Genomic DNA, 13,199 nt, shown 5'->3' with positions numbered 1-13,199 from the left:
GTACTTGCGTATACCCATAAATCAAAATGATTTGCGGCAGCGGCTTAAATCTAATGGGTAAATAATGAATACGAGCTGGGAAAACAGTAAGGTTATGCGGCCAGATCTGTCGATAAAATATCGCAATTTGTCACTATTACGGTCGACGGGGGGCTGCGTTAGTACCAGGAAGCGAGACCCATGGCCGTCGCGATATCGGACTAAATCGAGGGCTTCAATCGGCAATATCTATAAACCAAGAACATTACATTAAATGGAGACAAGACAGATCGTGCACCGCGCGTATTGTTATACTTGCCTCAAGTTATTATAGATTTGAACTCGGGTCAAGTACTCTTATAAGTTTTTTTTCTTCATGTCTTTTCTATACCGCCGAGTCCGATTCGTATCAGGATTATTTATCGCAAACCTTCTGTCACTGACGATGAAACACAGACAAGGACAGCTGGGGAAAAAAGAGCGGACGGTCTAGTCGAAATTCCATCAGAAGGTCCACCGGTGGTACCACGTAACGCGGAGCCACCCGAAAATGATTTATGGTCCGATTTGCACCCTGGGACACTTTCGGACGTCAAACGGAATTGCAATTGTCGGTTTCTCGAACACTTAACATCGACTTTTCATGAATATTCATTTTGGTCCCCCACTGAATTACAGATTCACTGGGCACTCATGCGTGGACGATCCATAAAAGTTCATGGGTAAATCAAAATCGACTACTAGATGGACAGAATTCGTGAGGAGCAAGTCCACGTTTTGCTTCACGAAATGTTCATGTAGAGTTACCATTTGGACGCACACGCACTGCATTTCCGTCGGAGAAGAGGGTATGCACGTCCGCATACCTGGCGCAATTACAATCGACCATTGTTTGGAAGTTAATTGTTGCATAATTACTACTAATGTTGTGGAACACGGCAGGTTCGTTACACTTTCTGAAGGTGGTAGCTTTAAAGAGTTCTCCATCTGATAAACACGAGGAATCTCACCCATGATTTACATGTAGATTGTGCAGACTACTTAACCTTGAATTATTTTTTCCGCCATTTTTAATAGCTCCATTTATGTTACACATTTTTTATTCTTTCGCTTCACTTTGCGTCTCCGGCATTCGCTTTTTTGATTCTCTAACTGGAGCAGATTTTCTCTCGTACGTCATTACCGGTCGTGTTCTATTTTTTGCTCTTTTCAGTCGTTGTCGTTACTTTTCCAGTTTTTGTTTTCCATTTCCTCGCTCCACTTAAAAAGAAAGTTCCTGTCATACCCTAGTGGCCTACTCCATCAACAACAAACAACTAGCTACGACAAGTACCTTTTTTTTGGAAGATCCACATTCACTCTAGCCGTATAGATAATCTAAAGCAACAAACTTCAAAATTGAAAGTTATGTGGTAGACAGAAGCGGCAACGCCGCCAGTCCCGCCAACCACCGTCACTTTTTACCTCCAAGATCATAGATATCGGCATGTAGACAAAAGCAGCATCGTCAAAATTCCTCCGCCTTGGAATCGTATACTTTCGAATGCAGGTGTCCGCTACAACAGAATACTTTATTAAAGAAAACCATCACGTAAACCATCCCTTACTGAAGCCGTACAACACGAACCTACCTGCCGTCGCCCCAATTACGTTTTTGCAACCGTGTATCATGAGAACGCCGGAGTGGACGCCGTCTCCTTAGTGCACGTACCCCAGCGGCCGTCACTTAAACTAACATGAATTGTCACGAAGCGGAGTTCTCACGATGCTGCGATTAGCATCTACATTACAGAGATCGTAACGAAGTGGAGAGACAAAGCGTTCGGCTTTTTCTGCTCGCGGGATGATGACTCGGGGACTCGTTTTCCGAATTTCCCTTCTTCCGGGGTTAAACGAAACCGCTCGAACAGTTGCCGCGTTTGTTTGCTTTGGCTGTAGGGGCGGATGACCCCGGCTGACCCGCGAATGAATTTCAAAGTGCAAACCTAGTTATGTGCGGTGAGCCTGCTCGCCCTCCGGCTCGGAATTGCTAACTCCGTCATATCTCGCGCTCGTGTAATGGGATGTGCGATAGATAAATAGGGACCGTATTTAGCATGTACCTGCAATAAGGCACCGTTACTTCAGAGGCGCAGCGGAATGCGTGCTATGCTAGGGGTCTTATGATAAGCGGAAACAAACCGCGGACAGCCGATCCGGAATTAGCGAAGCAGCGATCGAACACTCCGGAAAGCCTGGTGACGACCGACGACAGAGCATCTACCTGAACGAACATATGACTTTAATTCTCTGTAATAAAAGTAGTAGCGGTGCTAGGGACAACCCACGGGACCGTAACAGTACAGGATCCACCTTTTCCACTAATAATAATAGGAACCTACCCTTTAAAAACGTGAATGAGCATATCTCGGGATCTCAATTCTCTTTAAGAAAGATAGTATCATTGCTAGGGTACAACCTACGGGACGATAACCGTACGAAGTCCACCTTTTCGGGCGCTAAGTATACGGTGGGACCCTAATAGCGCCCGGGGATGACCAAGATCAGGGCATCTACCTTTTCAAACCATGAATGAACATCTCCCTAGGAAAAATAGCAGCGGTACTTGGGAAAGTAAACCCTAGGGCTCTAAGAATTTTCGGGTCGACTTGTATCCAGAAGTTTTGAGATTAACGAAACGGTCTCGAATGAGGTGGATTTCGGAGCGGAGTGTTGGGGACCACCAGTACGAGAGTGTCCACGTTTTCCATACGCAAACATACGCCGGGACTCTAATTGGCCTTACGTGTTGAAAATTGTCCGCCTTACCCTTCCGGGCTGGCGAGCATCAGCTATTTCATTACGGCCGTTTATTTTGACATCGACAGATCACACACGCACCTGTGCCGTGCCTGGCATTTCTCACGCATTTCGGGGCCCCGAAATCCAGCGGAAACGCACAAACCTTCGCGAGTCGGAGGTATGTTGATTGCGTGGAAATGTCGTCGCGCCGTTCGCAGGTCAACATCCAGCTGTTGCCGGCAATAAAGAAATTGAAATGTTTGTGGAGTAGTGCGTTCGTCCCTTAGATGTTTGTTCGATCGCTCATCCAGCGGGGAACATGGCGTCAGAGGACAGGTTCGAGCGATCATCTCGAGACTCCGCCCCAGCGGCCACCATCCGTCTTAATTCAAACCGGGAATTAAACTGCATTTATATTTGACGTTGATGCCTTGTCGTTGACCGAACAAAACCAAAACGCATGCATAAATTCTCCAATACGGGCCATTAGTCATGTCGCGGGATTTTCGCGCACACTCTCGGTTTGTCGTCTTGTATTCGCAATTACTTCCAACAAATTATTGTAATTAATTGTCGGCGGGTAATGCAGCACCATCAATATTCATGGGTGCGAGGTTTTTACGTATGTCGCAGTAGACATGCTAAACGATCCATCCGAAGCGGAAGTCGGAATCATTAGTTAAACTGTCAAACAACGTGCCTAATAAAATTGTTATTTTACACCCATTATTTATCCAACAGCGAAAAACAACAAATCCCCGTCTCGCGGTCTCTTCATATAATTATCATTCAAGTGCTCGCCAGCGAAGGCCGTGGGACCTAAACAGCACTCCGGTCTTAAACACCGACTGTCACTCATCATGCTATTTACATTCACAACGCCAAATCGATATTCTTAGTATTAACACCGACAGAATCGTAAGTTGTTCAACCGTTCGTTTCTTTCCAGGATCTCCACCTTTGACCGGAACTGGAACCGTCAAGGTCATAGTCCAAGACGTCAACGATCACAGCCCCGAATTCAGAAGACAATCCTATCACGCAACCGTCGCCGAAAACTCTCCACTCTCCACATGGGTCCTCACACCGACGGCCACAGACAAAGACGTGGGCCTCAACGCCAAAATACGCTACAGCCTTTTAGGAGACAAAGTCGACAGGTTCAAAGTCGATCAAGACAGCGGCGTCATCACCACGTCGGCCATACTAGACAGAGAAGAAACCGACATCTACTACTTCACGTTAATGGCACAAGACTGCTCCGCGACGGACCCTAGAGCAGCAGCTGTCAATCTAACCATCACAGTGTCTGACGAAAATGACAACTCGCCTACTTTCACCTCCACGAAATACGAAGTCTACATCTCCGACAAGACCAAAGCGGGACACTTCGTCTTCGGAGCCAAAGCCACAGACGAAGACGTCGGTCTCAACAGCAAAATCACTTACTCTCTAGCAGGAGAACACGCTAAAAACTTCACCATAAATCCAGAGACCGGTGTGATCAAAGCGTCGCAAGATCTCTCTCGGTCGTCCACGAACGTCTTCAATTTAGAAATCGAAGCGAAGGATGGTGGGAAAATCCCGAAGAAGGCTAGCACGGAACTGAGAGTGTTCCTCAAACCGGACCATCTTTTCCCGTCTTTCACATCGCCGGCCAAGACTAGGTTCGTTCTTGCGGAAAATGTTGAAGCGGGGAAGCTAGTGGCGAGGTTCAAGGCTACTTCGCCTAAAAAGGGAGCGGCGAGCAACGTGCGCTTCGCCATCGCCGGGGGTAACGTAGGCGAAGCCTTGACCATGGACAAGAACACGGGAGAAGTCCAAGTGGCCGGGAAAGGTCTCGATTACGAAACGTCTCCACAGTATGAAGTGTGGATCGAAGCTAGAGACTCAGACACGCCTCCACTACGAACAGTCTTGCAACTGACCATCAACGTGACTGACGCCAACGACAACCCCCCGGTCCTCAACAGTCTCCTCTACAACGCGTCCATCTTAGAAGAAGAAGCTCCACCACAACTGGTGGTCAAAGTTTCAGCGACCGATGTAGATTCGGGCGAAAACGGCCAAGTCACCTACAAACTGATGGATGATTTCGAAGGGGCGTTCGAAATTGACTCGGAAAGTGGAGAAATCTACACCAATACACGCCTGGATCGCGAAGAAACCCCCAACTACGAACTAGTCGTCGAAGCTCTGGACCAAGGGGTCCCTCAGCTCACCGGAACTGCGACGGTTCTTGTCACAGTCCTCGACAAAAACGACAACCCTCCGCGTTTCAGTCGCCTCTTCAGCGTGAACGTCACCGAAAACGCAGACATCGGCTCCTTCGTCATCCAGGTCACCAGCTCCGATAAAGACATCGGCGAAAACGCCAACGCTACGTATAGTTTCACAGAAAACCCGGGTGAGAAGTTCAAGATTGATTCCATCAGCGGTAACGTGACCGTCGTCGGTCATTTAGACCGCGAACAACAAGACGAGTACCTCCTAAAAGTAGCCGCCGTGGATGGTGCATGGAAAGCCGAAACTCCTCTCACCATCACAATTCAAGATCAAAACGATAACGCCCCAGAATTCGAACACTCGTTCTACAGTTTTAACTTCCCTGAACTTCAGAGAGATGTTGTTTTCGTTGGGCAAGTCACTGCGACCGATCGTGATAAGCAGGGGCCCAATTCCGTTATAAGTTATTCACTGCAGCAGCCATCCGACCTCTTCACGGTCGATCCGGCGTCTGGAGATATCTTCAGTAAGCGCAGCTTGCGGTATAAATACACCCAATTGGAATCTTCACCTGAAAATATGTATTCGCTTACGATTCTGGCCACCGATAATGGAAAGCCGCCCATGTCTTCGGAATGTTTGGTAACTGTTAACGTTGTGGATGCGAACAACAACGCGCCGAAATTCGACGAGTCGGAGTACCTGTCTCCGGTACCACACGACGCTCATGAAGGACAACTGCTGCTGAAGGTGACGGCGAGAGACGAACAAGACTTTGGCGTGAACGCGGAGATTCAATACGCGATTGTCGCTGGAAATGGTTCTAAGAACTTCGTTATCGACAAATACAACGGGTGGATAACTCTGACTGATCCCGTTACTCAAGTGGGCAAAGAATACATACTTAGAGTAAGAGCGGTGGATAGGGGAGTACCGCCTCAGCAAGACGAAGTAACTGTTACGATGGTGGTAACCGGCGAAAACAAATACACGCCAGTTTTTACCGCCTTGAGTTACCAAGTGATCGTACCGGAGAACGAACCGTTAGGTTCCACGATTTTAACAGTTAGCGCTTCTGATGGAGACCAAGGGCCTAACGGCATGATTCGCTACAAGATATCTGAAGGCAACGAAAGGAAAGAGTTTGCCGTCGATGCCATTTCAGGGGCTGTTACGATACTGCAACCTCTAGACTACGACACGATACAAGAGTACCACCTAAATATCACAGCGGAAGATTTAGGGTTCAAAGCCCATCAAACCACAGCTATGCTTACGATTACTTTGACAGACATCAATGACAATTCACCTACGTTCAATCAATCGGTGTACGAAGCCTACGTCTCGGAGAACCTTCCTCCAAACAGCTTCGTTTACCAAGTCAAAGCCACCGATATCGACTCTCCCAAAAACGCGATCATCCAGTACTCGATTTCAGATGGTACCGACAAAGACATGTTTGCTATTGATCAAAAAACTGGTAGAATAACCGCACGCTATAGTTTCGACTACGAAGAAAACAACCTCTACACACTAAATATAATGGCAAGCAACCCCGACTCTCCCATGTTTAGTACCGCGGAGCTTCGCGTCCACGTGAACGGCGTCAATGAGTACTACCCCAGGTTCATCCAACCAGCTTTTCACTTTGACGTTTCCGAATCCACGGAAGTGGGAACACAAATTGGTACCGTGCAAGCGACCGATCAAGATTCAGGGGACGACGGCAAAGTCTACTACCTCTTCGTGGGTTCGAGTAACGATAAAGGCTTCAATATCAATTCCGAAACTGGAGTTATAAGCGTGTCCAGGAACCTAGATCGGGAAACTCAAAGTCGCATTGTGCTCACAGTCATGGCTAAAAACGCTGGTGGTATTCGGGGTAACGACACGGATGAAGCCCAAGTCATCGTTGAAGTCCAAGACGGTAATGACCCGCCTGAGTTCCTCCAAAATCTGTACGAGGTGGAGATTTCTGAAGGTGCCAACATAGGAACGAAAGTCACTATTGTCAAAGCAGTTGATAAAGACGTGCGTCCGCAGAATAACCAGTTTAGTTACTCCATTATTGGAGGTAACACGGAACAAGCTTTTAAAATCGATCCTCAGTCGGGCGAAATTGAAACCGCTCGGGTTCTGGATAGAGAGACGATTCCGGTGTACTCTTTGGTTGTTGGAGGGATTGATACTGGGCTGCCACCTCAAACGGGTACAGCGACTGTCAAGATCCATGTCACTGATATTAATGACAACGGGCCCATATTCGATCCTCCTCAAGTTATCGGAAGAGTTATGGAAAATGAACCACCGAATACCAGAATAATGACACTGTCGGCCAAAGACCCAGATCTACCTCCAAATGGGGCACCCTTCACCTATAAGTTGATAGGAGGCAAACACAAAGATTATGTTAGGATTGATAAACATTCAGGGATGGTTGTTACTACGAAAATGATAGACAGGGAGGCAATTCCTCAGTTGGATATTTTGGTGGAAGTGGAAGATAGTGGTACCCCGAGAATGAAATCTCAGCATAGTGTCACGATTGAAGTTCTGGATCAAAATGATAGCCCATCGAGTTCTAGATCGGTTCATGTACTAGTCTATGCGTTCAATGGGGCTTTCCCTGTTGGTAAAATCGCAGACGTGCATCCCAACGATCTCGACATTACTGGAGACTATAAATGTAAGGTGATTCAAGGGCCTACCATTTCTGGGGTACTATCGGTACCATCAGGGTGCAATTTACACGCATCTAGAGTAACTCCGGGACAAGGTTATTCACTATCTGTCTCCGGCAACGACGGCAAACATTCCGACGTCGTATCCACAGTCACTGTGGAATTCGTAAGATTCACCAACGAAACGGTTGAAAATTCCATCACGATTCGAATCGGCAACGTCACCAGTCAACAATTCCTAGCCCAAAGTTACCGAGGTCTTCTCGATATCCTCAAAGTATCCCTCAGTTCCGGTGAAAGTCTCTTCCTGTACGGTCTCCACGACACAGACGAAGGTCTTGAATTGACAGTAGCTGTCAAAAACGGAATCACCTACCGCAACAGAGACTACGTCGTCGAAAAGTTATCCAAAAAACGCGAAAGCATCGTGAGCCTCTTCCAAACCGCCGACGTGAAAATCGGTTTCTCTCCCTGCAACGACAACACTTGCGAGAACGGAGGTATCTGCACCGAAGAAATCAGCGTCAAACGCAATACTAAAATCACCGACAGTCAAAACATTGTCTTCACTTCTCCCTTGATCGTGCATGAATACAACTGCCAGTGTGCCGACGGTTTCACCGGCAAGAACTGCAACAAACGCCAAGACCCTTGCCAACCCAACCCCTGCAAATCCGGCGGTCAGTGCCGCCGTCAAGGTTTCAACTTCCACTGCATTTGCCCTCCTTCCAAAGACGGCAGGTACTGCGAAATGGAACGCGGGGACGCTTGCTCGGAAAATCCTTGCCAGAACGGTGGTTCCTGCCGGGAAAGTCCGGACGGTTCTTCCTTCTTCTGTTTGTGTCGTCCCGGCTACCGCGGCAACCAATGCGAAGCCCTTGCTGATTCTTGCAGGCCCAACCCTTGCCTTCACGGCGGACTTTGCGTCAGCTTGAAGCCCGGGTACAAGTGTAGTTGCACGGATGGCCGCTACGGAAGACATTGCGAGAAGTCCACGTTCGGCTTCCAGGAACTGTCGTACATGGCGTTCCCGTCGCTAGACGCCGCCACCAACGACATCACTTTCATCTTTTCGACAACGAAGCCGAACTCCTTGCTCGTGTACAACTACGGCTTGCAGACTGGTGGCCGCAGCGACTTCGTGGCTGTTGAATTAGTGAACGGACGTGCCGTTTTTTCCTTCGGCGGTGCCAGAACGGCTGTAACGTCCATCAGCGTCGGAGGCAAGAACAACAACCTGGCCGATGGCAGCTGGCACAAGATCATCGCGACTAGGAACGGCCGAGTGGTGTCATTAAGTGTCGCTCCATGTATGGAACACGGTGATGTATGTGAAGAATGCCGTCCCGGTGACAATTCTTGTTACGCTGATGATATTGGACCGGCGGGGTAAGTTGTCGATTAATCAACCGCTCCCATCTAACATTTCTTTTCCAGGACTTTGAACTTCAACAATCAGCTTCTGCTGATTGGCGGTTTGAACAGCGCCGATCCCGTTCTGGAGCGTCCGGGCCAAATCCACTCCGACGACCTGGTGGGGTGCGTGCACAGCGTGTCCGTGAACGGGAGACTCCTCAATCTCACGCACCCTCTGCAAGCGGAGGGTATTCAGAACACGTGCGCACGAAGAGGCTCGTGTGCGGCGGTTTCCTCGGATCCGTGTCTCGGGTTCGGGACTTGTCTGGACCGGTGGAGCTCGGTTAGTTGCACCTGCGGCAGCAACCTCGTCGCACCGAATTGTCACAGCGCCCTCCAACCAGTCAGTCTCAGCGACGGTGCTTTCGTGGAATTCGCCATCTCGAAGAAGCACAAAAGGATGCAGTTGCTGGAATCGTTGTACGGGGGTTCAACCCTGTGGAAGAGGCGCAAACGGTCGAATGACTCTCCCGCGAAAAGTGTCAGTTTGTTGTTCAGGACGGTACAGACGAAGGGTGTGATCTTTTACGCCACCAGCAATAAACAATATACCTCAGTAGAACTAATCAACGGTCAAATCGTGTACATAAGTAAATTGTCGAGTAGTGTTAATATGACTGATAGCCATGCCAGCGTGACGGATGGGCATTGGCATAACATAACCCTTCACTCGCACAGTCGTGGACTTGAGATACTTCTCGACGGTGTCCGATTAGGCGACGAACTAGACACAGCAGGAGTTCACGATTTCCTAGATCCATACCTCACGTACTTGTCCGTGGGGGGTGCTCAACGCAATTTCTATTACGCCCGCGATTCGGTTCCGCAACCATTCGAAGGTTGCGTAACCAACTTCACGATCAACAACGAAATCCAACCGTTTAATGGATCCGGAAGCATCTTCCATGAAGTAGTCTTCAAAGGGAAAGTTCTGAGAGAATGCAACGGGGTTATCGGAGTCGGAGCTGCGCCCTCTACGGATCCCCTCAGCATCGGAATCACCCTCGTCATCGTTTTCTTTGTGGTGTTACTTGTTGCCATATTAGTTTCGTTCGTAGTTTTTAGATTGAGAAAACAACACAAAGAAAAAGGAGGGGCTCCGGGAAGCCCGTCCGGAATGCACAGTAAACAGAACGGGGGCACAACCATGATGAGTACCAACGGATTGAACACCGTCAACGACAACGTACTAGGTCGAGGGTTGCACACCGCTGATAACTCCATGGGGTACCACTCGGAGAATGGAGACGTGATACGAGGCATTGGCGGCCATCCCTTGGTAGGTCCCGAACTGTTATCGAAGAAGTACAAAGAGAGGGACATCGGTCAAGGGGAGCTGCCGAGACCGCAGAGACCCGACATTATCGAAAGAGAGGTGGTCAGCAAGAGTATCCCGATGAGGGAAGAGCACCACCCGCCACTCCCACCTACGACTAACCACAGCCACGACCACGGACCCAACGACCTAAACTCCGAAATCCCCGAACACTACGACTTGGAGAATGCAAGTTCCATTGCGCCCTCAGACATCGACGTGGTGTACCACTACAAAGGATACAGGGAGGCAGGAGGGGTTCGGAAATATAAAGCGACGCCTCCTCCGGTGGCGGGTTACCACCACAAGCACACAGGTGCGCAAGCGCAAGCCCAACACCGCCACTCACCTCACCACCCCACGGGGTACCCTCCTCGAGCTCCCCCCGTCACTAGTCCCAGTTCGAGGCCCCACCAAAGCACTCCCTTGGCTCGTCTGAGCCCCAGCAGCGAGATGAGCGCCCAGCAACCGCGCATCTTGACTCTGCACGACATCAGCGGGAAGCCCCTCCAGAGCGCCCTGTTGGCAACGACGTCCAGCTCGGGGGGCGTCGGGAAAGACGTCCTCCACAGCAACAGCGAGAGGAGTCTCAACAGTCCCGTGATGTCGCAGCTCAGCGGGCAAAGTTCCAGTAGTCGGAAAGCGGCGGCTCCTCCTCCCGTCTCGAACCCCTCGAGCGGAATGGGCTTGACTGCCGAAGAGATCGAAAGACTTAACTCGAGACCTCGGACTTCCAGTCTAGTGTCGACTCTAGACGCCGTTTCTAGTTCGAGCGAGGCGCCTCGAGGGGGCGGCAACAACCACCTCAATCACCTCCACCACTCGCCGGTGCCGGCGACGCACCACAGCTCCACCACGACGGACGAAAGCGGGAACGACAGTTTCACGTGCTCGGAGATAGAGTACGACAACGCCAGTCTGGCGGGGGACAAGTATAAGTCCAACGAGCCGGATTCGAGGAGGAACGATTCCAGTTCGGGTAGTAAGAACAATATACCTCTGCCGTCGTACGACGGGTTCGATTCTTCGTACAGGGGCTCGATGAGCACGCTGGTGGCGTCCGACGACGAGCTGGAGGGACCGCTGTACAGGCCGTCGACGGGGTCGCCGTCCACGACAGGGTTGGGTTGGGACTTCTATCTCAACTGGAACCCCAACTTCCAGAGCTTAGCGGGTGTGTTCAAAGACATTGCCGAGTTACCTGACTCTGTGAATGGAAGGGTGCCATCCTCGTTAAGGCTGACGAATGCGCCCAAGCCTTCCGAGGAATATGTATAGTTTATAGTGCCGTATTCAAAGACTTATTAAATCAATTTTAACGAAGCAGTAAACCTTGTATCAAGGATTTTGTAATTTCTTGCCATATTTTTGTAATTTTTTATGTAAATTAATTTAGCATTAAATGATGCGTCCTCCTATCCTTAAGACTTGTGTACATAGTTTTTTACTAAAAAGTCCAACAGTGTAGAAACGAATATTTAATTAATAAAACTAACTGTAAAAATTGCTCGTGAGTTTTTTATTACTTCACTAAAAAAATCAGAATAAACCTTTTACATTTTTATTAATATTATAAAAAGATATAAAACAGTGTTAAATATCAATCTATTTAGAGGTAACGCGACAAAACAAATCGACAAATAGGGAAACAGTGTTAACAAATGTAGCATTCGTAATATCGTCAAAATTTACGAAAAAAAAAAAGAAAACCGCAACCATATTTTATGGGATAACAGCGCTTGTATAAGTGAAAACGATTACATCCAATGAATGAATTTTTCTGGTGACAAAAAACCTTCGCCTGAGTTGATAGTTGTGCAAAATTTTGACACATTTTGATGAGGGCGCTAGTTATCCTTCATTGACATTTGGCCAATTTGACAGTAGAGAAGAAATTGTTGGTTTATGATGTTCTGTGCTGGTTTGTTGGTGAAGTTTTTCATTGATTATTGGTCGGTTACACACCTTCTTGCACCTCTCTCTTACACACTTGTTAATCGCGTTACATATCATCACGACAAAAAATTGTAATGAAATAAAAATGAAATTTTACTCAGAAAGTTTAACAGTGGGCTCTGCGTATTTTGGTTAAATTTTTCTAAAATGATCGATTTAGCAACGTACGAAATTAACAGTTGTTAACTTGTTCCATCACAATTGAGACAGGGTGGGTGGGCGGGGTTTATATTTCATACATTTTTTTTAATACACCAAATCTTCTTTTTCCAACAAGAAACTAAAAACATGTTTAACTATCGTGTTGTTCAACTAAAACTATAACTCAAAGTCCCAATCTCAATTATGATGAATTTTTTATTCGTTGTCGGACCAAGGGACGGAGCGTAATTGCAAACTACATATTTCCTTACAAAAATTTTGAACATGTTTTAATTTTCTTGTTGTGAAAAGAAGACTACGTATATTAAGAAGAAAGGGCAAAATATAAGCCCCACCCACCCACCCTATCTCGGTTGTAATGATTTTTCTTATTCGTTGGCTGACCCAGCGGCGGAGTTTAATTGCAAAATGCGTATTTCTTTGCAAAACTTTACTCTTTCAAGAACATATTTTACATGGTCATTTCTTGTTCAGAAATGAGGCTTTTGCAGCTAAGCTCCGCCCTCAGCTCACGATGAATAAAAAAAATCATCACAATTGAGAAAGTGTGGGTGGGCGGGGCTCATATTTTGTACATTTTTTTTAATATACTTACGAAATCTTTTCCTAACAAGAAACTGAAAACTTATTTAACTATCGTGTTGTTCAAATAAAACTATATGTAACAAAAAAAGTCCCGATCT

At 47.7% G+C, this 13,199-nt stretch overlaps 1 protein-coding gene across 1 annotated transcript in view; it reads left to right on the top strand.

The window, feature by feature from the left end:
* The window catches only part of LOC135126616 (cadherin-related tumor suppressor), a 183,178-nt gene extending 171,311 nt beyond the window's left edge, over positions 1 to 11,867 (top strand). The window contains exons 7-8 of the mRNA XM_064052658.1: positions 3,710 to 9,056; positions 9,105 to 11,867. Of these exons, the coding sequence (XP_063908728.1) occupies positions 3,710 to 9,056; positions 9,105 to 11,676 (7,919 nt within the window). The 3' untranslated portion in view covers positions 11,677 to 11,867. The remainder of the gene's footprint in view (positions 1 to 3,709; positions 9,057 to 9,104) is intronic.
* Positions 11,868 to 13,199: the final 1,332 nt, after the last annotated feature.

This window comes from Zophobas morio, unplaced genomic scaffold (assembly GCF_036711695.1).
Source record: "Zophobas morio isolate AGI-343-1 ecotype UQ-CSIRO unplaced genomic scaffold, CSIRO_AGI_Zmor_V1 ptg000002l, whole genome shotgun sequence".
Lineage (NCBI taxonomy): Eukaryota > Metazoa > Arthropoda > Insecta > Coleoptera > Tenebrionidae > Zophobas > Zophobas morio.
Note: the sequence above shows the minus strand (reverse complement) of the source record. Positions and strands in the feature narration are given on the sequence as shown.